At 43.2% G+C, this 12,284-nt stretch overlaps 1 protein-coding gene across 8 annotated transcripts in view; it reads right to left on the reverse strand.

Moving 5' to 3' along the window:
* The window catches only part of LOC143280176 (uncharacterized), a 131,540-nt gene that overhangs the window by 20,054 nt on the left and 99,202 nt on the right, over positions 1-12,284 (reverse strand). For 4 of the 8 annotated variants that reach the window (XM_076584770.1, XM_076584777.1, XM_076584774.1 and 1 more), the window contains exons 15-18: positions 12,021-12,086; positions 11,400-11,453; positions 9,268-10,716; positions 5,543-6,322 (exon numbers count right to left, since the gene is read on the reverse strand). In XM_076584770.1, coding sequence (XP_076440885.1) covers positions 5,543-6,322; positions 9,268-10,716; positions 11,400-11,453; positions 12,021-12,086 — 2,349 coding nt within the window. The remainder of the gene's footprint in view (positions 1-5,542; positions 6,323-9,267; positions 10,717-11,399; positions 11,454-12,020; positions 12,087-12,284) is intronic. The other 4 variants (XM_076584772.1, XM_076584771.1, XM_076584773.1 and 1 more) reach the window with 4 other exon arrangements.

Consider the following 12,284-nt stretch of genomic DNA (forward strand, 5'->3'; position numbering starts at 1 on the left):
AGAGAGAATGCAAAAGCCACAAATAAATTAGGACATCAAGTCACCATGCCTCTAGATTTCTAAGTCACTAAGGCATGACAAAACATTGGAATCATCTGTTAGCACATTCTTGAAGACAAATCTTTTAAAGAGAAAGAACAAAAACAAACTAGAATATATAACATTAGCACTTCAGAAGAGCTAGACATGAATATTGTGCAGATAAAAAGTGTGACCGTCAACTCAGGTTCTACACGCCACAACACCAAACTTCCCCAGTTCAGGTCTCCGCAACACCGTGCAAGTACCAAACACATTCCACATCCACTTGTGGACTACATCCAAAGCCAACAGTCAGGATGCTGATTTCAAACACTACCACACCACTGCATCACAATCAGATCATGCAAAGGCAAGGCTGCAACGGCGACGTCCAAAACGCTACACCTGCCTGGACAACACTTTGACCCAAAACACACTCCACAACAGACAACTGTGAAGAGACAACACCCATGGCAACTACATGCCAAACAAAGAGTTCATGACCACCTGCTCATGACTGGGGACTTTGGGCTCTTTGTTCACCGGTTCATCCTCTTCTTCCTCTGATGACGACACTGAAGACTTGCTGGACGCCTTCACGGACAGGAATTCATTCAAAGATGAAAGCAACAAGCAGTTATCTTTTTCTCCTCCCTCTTCTTCTTCCCAACCACATGTGTATAAAAACAGTTCCCATTAGAAATGACAGATCTCAAGAAAGATTTCTTTCATCTTTATCAACCTGTCCTTTTTACATACAAGCCTTATTTCTTTATCCTTAATGCTAACTACACAGGGCCAAAATAGCAAACTTTGGAAAACATGATTTCAAGGCACATTTTCAAAGATACTAAATGTGTCATGTTCTTTTACAACCATTTCTATTGAAACAGCTCCATATTCAATCCCTCTTCAATTCAACTAAAAGTGTGCAGAAACACACACAGTTACCATGCCTGTACGAAATACTGAAGGCTTGAATCACACGGACACCACTGCATGTTTTTCAAGCTGCAAGCTTTTCGCACTATCACACAAACCTGTTCACACGCAGCACTTTGCTCAACACACACACACGACAAAAATGTGCATGTCACTTGGAGAAGAGGGACTTATTCAAAGATAAATCTCTTGACATCTTGTATCATTGCTTAATTAAGACATAATCTTCTCCCTGACTTTTCTCTTGAAAATAAATAACACTGCACACACACACAAAAGAATGAAACAAAGACTGCTGAAACCATTTTAAAAGAGAAGGAATATGACATAAAAAGAATTCAAGGGATTAGCAAAAATGCAGGTATATGGAAACCAAAAATGCAGGTATTTGGAAATAGCAAAAAAATGCAGGTACTAAAGAATAACAAAAATAATGCAGGCATTTCAGATAGCAAAACCCTTCAAACAACGGACACATCAGGACTGGCCAAAAATGTCTCAACTACACACAGAAAGTTAACACCTCCAAGTCAGACAAGCTCTGAAAATCATGCGACAGGCTTTTTCATAAGCCAAGATGTTGGATTTGAATTCCCTGCAGTCAGTCTATATCCCAAACTTTCCCCTTGGAAGGCTGAAAACAGCCAGGGTATCACCTCTATTCAGCCAGGCTCCCCTTTCAAACACCAGATGGACCACCCACCCAGACAGACAGACACCCAGGTCTGCATCCTGTCAAACAATGTAACCCTCCAACACACCAAGAGTGCAGATCCCAGCAGCAAGCGACATGAGGGCACAAGCCAACTCCACAACTACCTCTGCATTGTGTTGCAGCCGGCTGTAGTCCTCAGCTGACCACCAACGCACCAACCATGTGGAGAAGCTTTTCGGGGGACAGATTGAAGCAACTCAACTTCCAGCCTTGTCAGGTATTGTCTGGAGGTTCCTCCCCCCCTTTCTACTCCCCCTCCACCCAACACCCGCCCTCTCTTGAAACTACCAGTCCAGGACACCACTTCCTTGCTTCATGGATAACGGTAAAGACACATAATCCTAATGTCTGACACACGACAGGTTTTCCGATCTTACTTTTTTCCCTTTCAACATCAATGCACAGATTTGTGCAACATCTTTTCAAAATCAGTCATGCGACTGTAATTCTACACGGGGTAATAAAGACACCAAAAAAATGAGTTGCTTTATCCACTCCCTGTCTGACATCATTTAGTGACTGTCAACTGGCGCAAGCTATAGCCAACAGGTTTGCTCTGCTGACCAATTTGTGTGGTTTAGTACTTCGTTAAGACAGGCCCTCAGGCCCAGTTCTGACTCAGCCAACCAGAAAGTCGCCAAGTATCTGTTAACAACTGTCAATGGGACACAGCAGTGGTAAATCACACAGCCTCTTCAGCTCTGAAATACCATCAATAGAGTTCCACAGATTTATTTGAGACACAAACTCCAAACCTTGCTCATTATATTGGTCATCAAAGGCCAACAGACTGAAGGTTTTCTCTTTTTCAGGATTACCCTTCTCACACTGTATGTACAGACAGTCAGTTGTGTCCGACCAAGACCATCAGCACGACAGATGAGTCAACTGCTGTCCCGACTATGGGACAACAAATATGTAAAAAATTGTCAGCTGCATGCTTTCTTGTTTGACAAACACAGCATGCAAGCATGAGATGCAATACAAGGACATGCATTTCCCACACCAAACAAATGCGAACAGAGAACTATAAAATGCAAAAACCAAATGAATGCAAGAATGAAGAGGGCCATTGCAACCAAAGGCCGTATCAACTTTTGGTTTGGAACAAAGGTCTCTGGAATTGTAAGCATCCTTATTCCTGAAACAACACTGACATTTGAAAAGGAATAAAGCTGAGGAATAAAAAACAAAAGCCAAGCCCCAGAGCTGGATCATTTGGAGTCTCCAACTGTTTATCAAACTTCCTGTGACACCAGGGACGGAGTTTTGTATCACTGCATTCCAACAAAAAATAAAAAAGGTACGGACTATTTCATGCTGACACACTCATCAGAGGAGTTGAAACAGTGTGTGTGTGTGTGTGTGTACGCGCGCGCGCATATGTGTGTGTGTGTGTGTGTGTGTGTGTGTGTGTGCGTGCACGCATATGTGTAGATAAGTGTGTAGGTGTATGTGTGTGTGCGCCCTCACATGCACGTGCATGTATGTACATGTGTGTGTCTGCATGAGTGTGTGTGTGTCTCTGTCTGAATATGTGAGTGTGAATGCGTACGTGTATGTGCGCACGCATGCGCATGTGAGAAACAAAAAGGCCACAAATCCCAGGCTTGTCAAAAAGAGCAGGCCAAGAAGGCAACAACACTGAAAGATCAACTCCACAAGCCACAGTCCCACCACACCACAGACATCCATCCTGTCTTGGTGCAGTGTGGCCCACTGACAGGGCCCAGACACAGGGTTCAAACCCCTTTTCACAGGACCAGCTTAGCGTTCTACACTGACCGCTACACCCAGGGCTGCCAGTCAGCCAGGCCAGAGAAAAGGGCCGCAACACAACACACACATGCTGAGGGCAGGGGGGACAGCAGGCGTCCAACCTTCTTGTTGGGTGACTGGCCGGGACACAGACTAGCTATAAGAGACGCTCGCTTACTCTTCTCTTTCTCCCCTTTGCGAGGCTGAAACCAACAAGACAGGGAATGGCTTTCTCACACATGCTATCTTCGCCTAGGAACAGTGAATTTCTGCACTGGTGTATGGACAGTAAACCAGTCTTGAGTCTCGATACATGACATACCACTTACTTGCATCCGAGAAAGACTGAACTTACTGCAAATACTAGTGTAGTAACACTAACAATTTCATACAGAAAACGGTTTGGAATTCTTTCATTATTTATGACCTATGATACACTGCCCAGGAGAATAATGCTCACTGACTTGTAAAATAGCGACACACACACAAAGAAAAAAGAAAAAAAGAGCTTCCTTGATCCAATTTCTTTTTATAAATAATTCTCTCTTTTGTGTGTGCATGAAAACCATATTTCCCACCTTCCTCCACAGGTCAGGGCAATGCCCAGAAACAACATACAGCTGCAGCAATGACAACAGCAGTCTGTGTTTCTGCCTGCATGTTGTTTACCCCCACACCTTCAATGTTGTGTGTGTGTGTGTGTGTGTGTGTGTGTGTGTGCTCAGTCCACCCACATGTCAGTAATGACCATTCCCCTTCAACATGCCTCTCACTCTCTCCAGTCATCACACCTCCACGTGTCATATATGTATTTATATCATATATACATTCACTTAACCCTCTTATCCTCAATCTCTTTTTTTTTCTTTTTCTTTTTTAATACCTTTCTTCCCAGTTTACAACTTAAGCCCAGTGTTTCCCATCATTAAGAACATAAGACTAGAACATAAGACAGAGTTGTTTGTCTTTTTTTACATTTGGGGAAATCTTAGCTTTTGGGATAAAAGTCTGTTGCACTAAACCACTCCAGTACTGTTCCATTATCTGTTTTGAATTATAAAAATAAATAAAGCCATCAATAATTCATAAAAGCACCCCTATGTTAGTACAGACACTGTCTTCTGAATACAGCAACCATTCTTTTTTTGTAAAAACAACAACAAAGTTTCAAAAAGGCATCAGAAACAAAAACATTCAAACAATCATTTTGTCCAGAAGCAAACAATAATTGCAACTGTACAAAAGAACAAGCACCATAATAAAACCAAGAAAACCTCTACATCAGTACATGATTACAGTGGCAGAATATGAAAACTAGGCAATGAAGCATAAGAAAAGGTCAAGATCAGATCCATAACACAAACTGAGCACTCACTGATGAGTAACTCCAGCTTGACATAGTACAAACTCAAAACAACTATGAAAGCAGACATGTTTTCAAGCATAGATCCCAAAATCTGGAAAATAGTAGACTGCAATGTCCATGTTTCACAAGCACTGGAGATGTAAGCTGTAGGAAAGCTCTGGTAGCAGATCACCTGTTGAGGAATGCACTCCCCGATAATGTATAAAAAAAAAAAAAAATTAAAAAAAAAAAATTTTAAGCAAATCAGGAATAAGCACTTGCCACCAGTAGGAAATTCAGGCACAGGAAGAAATACATGTCTACGAGAGCAGTATAGAAGTCATGAGAACAGGACTGTGTTAGGAAAACCAGTCATCGAGCTCACTTCCGTATTTCCTGGATATGTCACAAACCATCAAATGTTGAATATGTTATGCTAAATATATCTTTCTTTTTCTCCTGCACATCAAGTTCTTTCCTTCACTGAGTGAGACGTTCAGCCAAGACACTCAGGATCTGGTCACCTTTTTTCTTTTTTCCTTTTTAACCAACAAATTTGACACAACATGCAGACCAAGATGTTGTTTCAATAGTGTTGTATCAAATGCTGAATTCAGTCTGTTTCATTTGTGAATGGGAGAATTAAAGGAAGGGCGTGGAATGGGGAGGGGTGGGGGTGACTTTGTGCTTAGAAGTGAGCATTTTTTCTAGTTTTCCACACACAGTGGCTCTAAAAAGCTGAACTATCCAAAACATGGCACCTTCGGGTATCTGCGATCATCAGCATCACCAGGGTAACGCCTTCTATCTCCGTCATCTGGATAGCGCCCTCTGCCATCTTCATCACCAGGGTAACGGCCTCTGCCATCCTTATCATCAGGGTAACGACCTCTGCCATCCTTATCACCAGGGTAACGACCTCTGCCATCCTCATCATCAGGGTAACGGCCTCTGCCATCATCACCTGGATAACGGCCTCTGCCATCCTCATCACCAGGGTAACGACCTCTGCCATCATCACCAGGATAACGGCCTCTGCCATCATCACCACCTGGGTAACGACCTCTGCCATCCTTATCTCCAGGGTAACGGCCTCTGCCATCGTCACCAGGGTAACGACCTCTGCCATCATCACCAGGGTAACGACCTCTGCCATCCTTATCTTCAGGGTAACGACCTCTGCCATCCTCATCTCCTGGGTAACGACCTCTGCCATCCTTATCTTCAGGGTAACGGCCTCTGCCATCCTCATCTCCTGGGTAACGACCTCTGCCATCCTTATCTTCAGGGTAACGACCTCTACCATCCCCAGGGTAACGGCCTCTGCCATCATCGTCAGGGTAACGCCTTCTATCATCATCACCAGGGTAACGCCTTCTGCCATCGTCGTCACCAGGGTAACGCCTTTTGCCATCGTCGTCACCAGGGTAACGACCTCTGCCATCGTCATCAGGGTGACGCCATCTATCACCATCCCCACTATCAGGGTAGGCCTTATGGACACCAGCAGCTCTTTCAGGAGAAATCCTGGTCTCAGGTTCCTGAAGGTATAAAGAGTCCATCACTGGGAATCACACCTATACGTGTTTACAGCTGTGTAAGAGACACACCATTGAACAGACCATCAGCAACTTCATCATGTTTACCTCAGTCACGACTTTCTGACACACACATGCACACACACTGCTTAATGAACCATTATCTATCATCACATCACAACCTGTGTACATCCACAATGCTTTTTCTGTCACAGTATTACATCTCCAAACAGGTAAACAAACATGATGGTGATACGAAGGAATTTCACAGAAGAATATAGCATACTGTCTGATAAAGAGAGTATGAGCACTGCAGTGACTGTATGTGACTGACAATTAAAAAGTAAAAAAAAAACGTAGAACAATTTTCACATTCAGGTAACTAAATGAACCCCCCCCCCCCCAGCTGACCTCCAAAACCAACCAACCAACAACAACAAAAAATGTATATTCTTCCCCCACCTATTCATCACCATCCTCCCCCATCACCTCACCCCCAACAAAATGCCAGAAGGTATGCCTACAAAACAAAAACACACACAGACAAGCACAATAATATCCAATCACCACCATCAACTTTCTAACCACCTGAACTCACACTCCCATATGCATGCATGTGCGCAAAGACGCATCTACATACACACCACACACACACACACATACACTGAACAGTGAAAACCAGGTGGGAGAGACTCAGAGAGAGAAACAGGTGGGTGAGAGAGAGAGAGAGAGAGAGGGAGAGAGACAGAAAGAGAGAGAGAGACAGGTGGGTGAGAGGGAGAGAGAGAGAAACAGGTGGGTGAGAGGGAGAGAGAGAGAAACAGGTGGGTGACAAAGAGAGAGAGAGAGGCAGACAGACAGACAGACAGACAAACAGAGCAACAAGATTCACAAAGGTGTCAAGACAGGCAGATGTTACCACAAATGAAAATGCAACCACATCAAAACCTGTGCAAATTTTAGGATGGAAAGTTTGTTTGAAAAAAAAAAAAAATGAAACAAATAAAATCAGCTATGATCCACATCACAATGGAAGAAAAAAAAAAAAGCATTAATGCAAGCTGTATGTCAGTTCACTACTGTCACCCTTCCTCAATATCTCAACATTTTACCAAGCAGACAGTTCCAGGAATGATTAATATACAGAAAAGTAAATCTCAATACTGTAGTTTAGTGCCATTAGGTGCTTTTACTTTCTCACACCATCATCTTTCTTCTCACTGACTTATCTGGATCTTTTTCGAAACAGATTGAGATTTCACACAATAAATATCCTTGGAGGTCAAAATAGGTGCGAAGCATGAGCTACCACCAGAGTTATATTGCAACAAGCTCTCATGCAAATCACCTCTGACACAGTTGACATGTGTATTACCCTGTACTTAGGTCCATCAAGAGATATGTTACCTCTTCAGCTGACACAATGATCATCATATGAGATGATGAACCAAGGTGCCATGTGCAGCATGCACTTAGCACATGTAAAACAACCCACGACATCAAAAGGGTTGTCCCTGGCAAAATTATGTAGAAAAAAAAATCCATTTTGATGGGAAACAAACACATTTGCATCCAGACCAAGAAAAAAAAGTGGCACTCTTACTGTAGTGACTTGCTCTCCCTGAGGAGAACTGCGAAATTTCACACAGAGAAATCTGCTGTGACAAAAAGAGTAATACAATACAAAGTTGTGGCAAAAATCAATACAGTCGTTTACAAAATACCACGCAAAAATGTAGTCTTTTTCAAACTAACAGGTGAGTCACTTCCACTGCTATTCCTCCAAAGCTGGTATATTCAGCAGACTAAACTTTTATCTTGTGACTTTCTATACTGAGCAGAGAAACAGAATCAGCCAAACATTACTAAAACTGCATGAATTAGTTTAGTTGTTGCAAGAATGGAATAGGGTGAAAGCATAACCATGAATAAATAAGCTTGTTCATGACAAAGCTTAAAAAAATTTAAAAATTAAAAAGAGCGAAGATCTGAAGATCTACAGTGGATCTGATACTTTCAATGTAAATTGTAAGCTGAAGTTTATTTCACAATGTATACTCTGCAAAAAAAAAAAAAGAAGCATAAATACGACAAAAATAAACATCTAACCTCTCCCATGTGCATACCATGCTGAAAACATGCTCATTTCAGAATACACTGCACTTAAAAAAAAAAATCAAAAAATCAAAATAGTCCTCAACCTTATATGTTAGTAAAAAAAGCCAGACTTCAAAAGCAGAAACAGAATCGACTCTATAGTCTTCTCTCCATGGTGTGGGTATAGAAACACAGGAATTGTTGTTCCCTGAAGGATATGCTGCAGAGTAAGACCAAGATCCAGACACTGTCAGACTACAGGCAGGCGACCACTGCATGGGACAGACCTGAACCAGCATTCACCACAGTGCCACGTCTAAACCCTCAGCACTATAACCACCAGCAAGAAGATTCAACTTGATCAAAGTCAAATCAAATCAAAATCATGTGGCTTATTGTGCCCAGCTGATCGCTAAAGGGCCATTAACTCACTCAAAAGCAGAAAGCAAATCGTATCACTTGTCCAATAAAGCCAAGAAAAGAGCAAGCCTGAAAAATATAATTTTTGTTTAAAAAAAAAAAAAAAAGAAGAATGGTTATACTCTGACTGACAACTACTTCCAAGCATGACAGGACTGGAAATTATTTCTTCGCAAGCAAAAAGGTAACTCAACGTTCTCAGACAACCTGAATACTAAAGACAGCTAGTTCAAACAAAACGCAAGTTCGGAGGAATAAAAAAAAAAAGAAAAAAAAAAAGGTATTCACAAGCAGAAGTAGAGGTAGCACCTGCTCAGAGAAGATAACCCGCAATGCTAAATTAAAAGTCATCTAGTGCAAGCTGCCAAGGTGGTGTGAAAACACCCTGTCCACAAACAGAAAGGGAGATAATAACAGGTAGGGAGATTAACCTGTTCATCGTCACCGTATCCTGGGTATCGCTCCCCCTCCTTCTCCTCCTCCTCCTCCTCAGGCACTTTGGTCTTGGACTCCTTGGGCTTCTTGAACTTGCCGAAAAGCCCACCCTTCTTCTCCTTGTCATCCTTGCCAGGCTTGTCTCCATCCTTGTCCTTCTTCTTGTCCTTCTCGTCATCCTTGTCCGAGTCTTTACGTTTCTTGTCTTTGTCATGATCTTTGTCAGCCCCCTTCTGTTTCTTGTCTTCCTCCTTGTCCGAGCCTTTCCGGTCTTTGTCCTTCTTTCCCTTTTTCTTGTCTTTCTTGCCATCTTTGTCATCGTCTTTGTCCGAATCTTTGCGATCCTTTTTCTTGGCGTCTTTGTCATCTTTGTCTGAATCTTTGCGATGCTTCTTTTTCTTGGGGTCTTTGTCATCGTCTTTGTCCGAATCTTTGCGAGACTTCTTCTTCTTGGGGTCTTTGTCATCGTCTTTGTCCGAATCTTTGCGAGACTTCTTCTTCTTGGGGTCTTTGTCATCGTCTTTGTCCGAATCTTTGCGAGACTTCTTCTTCTTGGGCTCTTTGTCGTCATCTTTGTCGGAATCTTTGCGATGTTTCTTTTTCTTGGGGTCTTTGTCGTCGTCTTTTTCAGAATCTTTGCGCTCTTTGCCGACGTCCACATCCATGGCTTCAGGAGCCCAGCGCACCTTCTCAGCCTCAATGGGTTCAGCCCCAGGCCCAAAGTACCGCCCTTCGTCACCCCCTGGAGGGAGGTCTCTGTAGCCGCCTGTGCCTGGCCTCCCACCACGCCCCTCTCCGTCCTCGCCTGGCCCTCGCCCGTCTCTGCCTCCGTACGGGCCCCTGCTGTCTCTTGGATCTCTGCCGTCTCTCCCTGGATCTCTGCCGTCTCTCCCTGGATCTCTGCCGTCTCTCCCTGGCTCCCAGCTGTCCCGGTCTCTCTCCCTCCCTGGCTCTCTCCCATACACGCCAGGAGGAAAGCGGTCTCCACCTCTGCCTTCTCCATCTCTGCCTGGCCCCTCTCTGCCAGGAGAGTACGGTTCTCTTCCATCCCTGTACGGGCCATAGCGATCCCGGTCGTCTGACTCGGGGCCCCAGCGGTCGTCCCCCCTACCCGGACCATACCGGTCCCTGTCGCCCTCTCTGCCAGGACTACGGCCGTCCTGGTCTCTGTCAGGGGAGCGTCCATCTTGCCCGCTCTTCGGACGATCCTTGTTGAAGCTCCAACGCTCCGGCCCTCCAGGGTCCTTGAAGGAAGAGAACCGGTCTTTGTTCTCATCCTCATTTTCTGGGTCCCGGCTCCCCGGCGAAGTGCGATTTCTCATCTCCACATCCGGAACTGCTCCAGGCTCCCACAATGCGCCGTAGGGGTCAGTGCCGTCTTTGAACGGGCTGCGGTTGCCCGAATCATGACCTGGGCTGCGGCCGTCTTTGTCTTTGCCTTTGCCCTACAGGCCATACAATGCCACACATCAGACACTTCCTACTCTAAGAAAAGATGGACACATTGCACAACTTTCATCTCTGTTTTCGTCTCTAAGATAGACAAGCTGTTTTCATTTCATATCAAATGTTTGAGCATTCTAAAGTCCCATATGATTTATTTTGTGCACCAAAGAAAAGTGACTGCAAAAAACTGCACTTTCTGGTACTTTGCCTTTATGGCAGTCATTTCTTTTCTTATAAAATACTTCATTCCATCAAGCTGATTTATGTAATGTGGTAGACATGTAGATTCAAACTCTACGGTACAACAACAACAAAATTCTGTCACAAACTATTTCAGTCCGTAAGACAGAATTCAAGCAGAAGCAGAAGAAAGAAGAAGAAAATTCTTCACTTTGAAAAATTATAAATATACTGAGGAAATTAGATTTCTTTGCTTGAACATTTCATACATGTTTAATACCTAAGTACAGAAGAAGAAAAAAATAACCTCATAAGTTACAAGAACAGTTTCTTCAGACTAAATGTCCATCCTGATAAACCCTCTTTTTCTTGTTCAAACATTCAAAAATATATCTCTGGTAACAAGTTTGAAGGCGTCTCACGACAAAAGTGAAAGGTAAAGGATAGAACCGCAGTGGCATCTACAGGTCCAAAGACCCAAGAAGTACACTGAAAATTGAACCTTTTCGCCAGCCACAGCACCCACAGGGGCCACAACGTTGAATCTGATTGGCTCCTGTGAAAATGAACACCACCAATACACATCTTTTGACACACAGCACATGAAAACCTTTGCACAAGCAAAAAAGAAATACTTTGTAAGAGCAATTCTGTAATTTAAAAAACAAACAACAAACCTTGTTTGTATAAACACTTTTGTAAATAAAAAAAACAACAACCTTGTTTGTACAAGCAATTCCATCATATAAACAACTTGTTTGTACAAGCAGTTCTGTCATTAAAAAAAAAACAAAAAAACTTGCTAGTAAAAGCAATCCTGTCATAAAAACAAAAACTTTGTTTCCACAGGAAATCCTCTCATGAAACAACCCTGCTATCATAAAACAAACATCTCAATTGTCCAAGCAATTTGGTCATATCACATGTCAAAATCAACATAGAAAAACAACATGTGTAAGAAAACGTACCGCGACCATGACCCAAAGAATCTTTTTGACATCCTTTCTGCTGTAAAGTCAAGTAAGAGAAGCTGTGTAACACATTCCATGGTTTACGCATCATCATCATCATCACTCGCTGTTGTATAGCTGTGTGGAACACAAGAGGACAGGTAAGCACTCACCCCTTCCTCATCGGCGTAGCTGCCAGGTGTTCTACCCGGGGCTCTCTCTGTGGCATCTCCTCCACCCTGTCAACACCCACGACAAACTCTGTACAAATAACAGTGTAAAAGAACCAACGAACATCGATGTCCTGACAGTTCAGAACCGGTGAAACAAATGCCGACATCCCAAGCAACCGGGGAAATAAACACATCCTCACAGTTAACAACCAGTGAAACGAAAAACTGATGTCCTGAGAGTTATCAGTTGGGGAAACTCACCAC

This window comes from Babylonia areolata, chromosome 3 (assembly GCF_041734735.1).
Source record: "Babylonia areolata isolate BAREFJ2019XMU chromosome 3, ASM4173473v1, whole genome shotgun sequence".
Taxonomy (NCBI): Eukaryota; Metazoa; Mollusca; class Gastropoda; order Neogastropoda; family Buccinidae; genus Babylonia; species Babylonia areolata.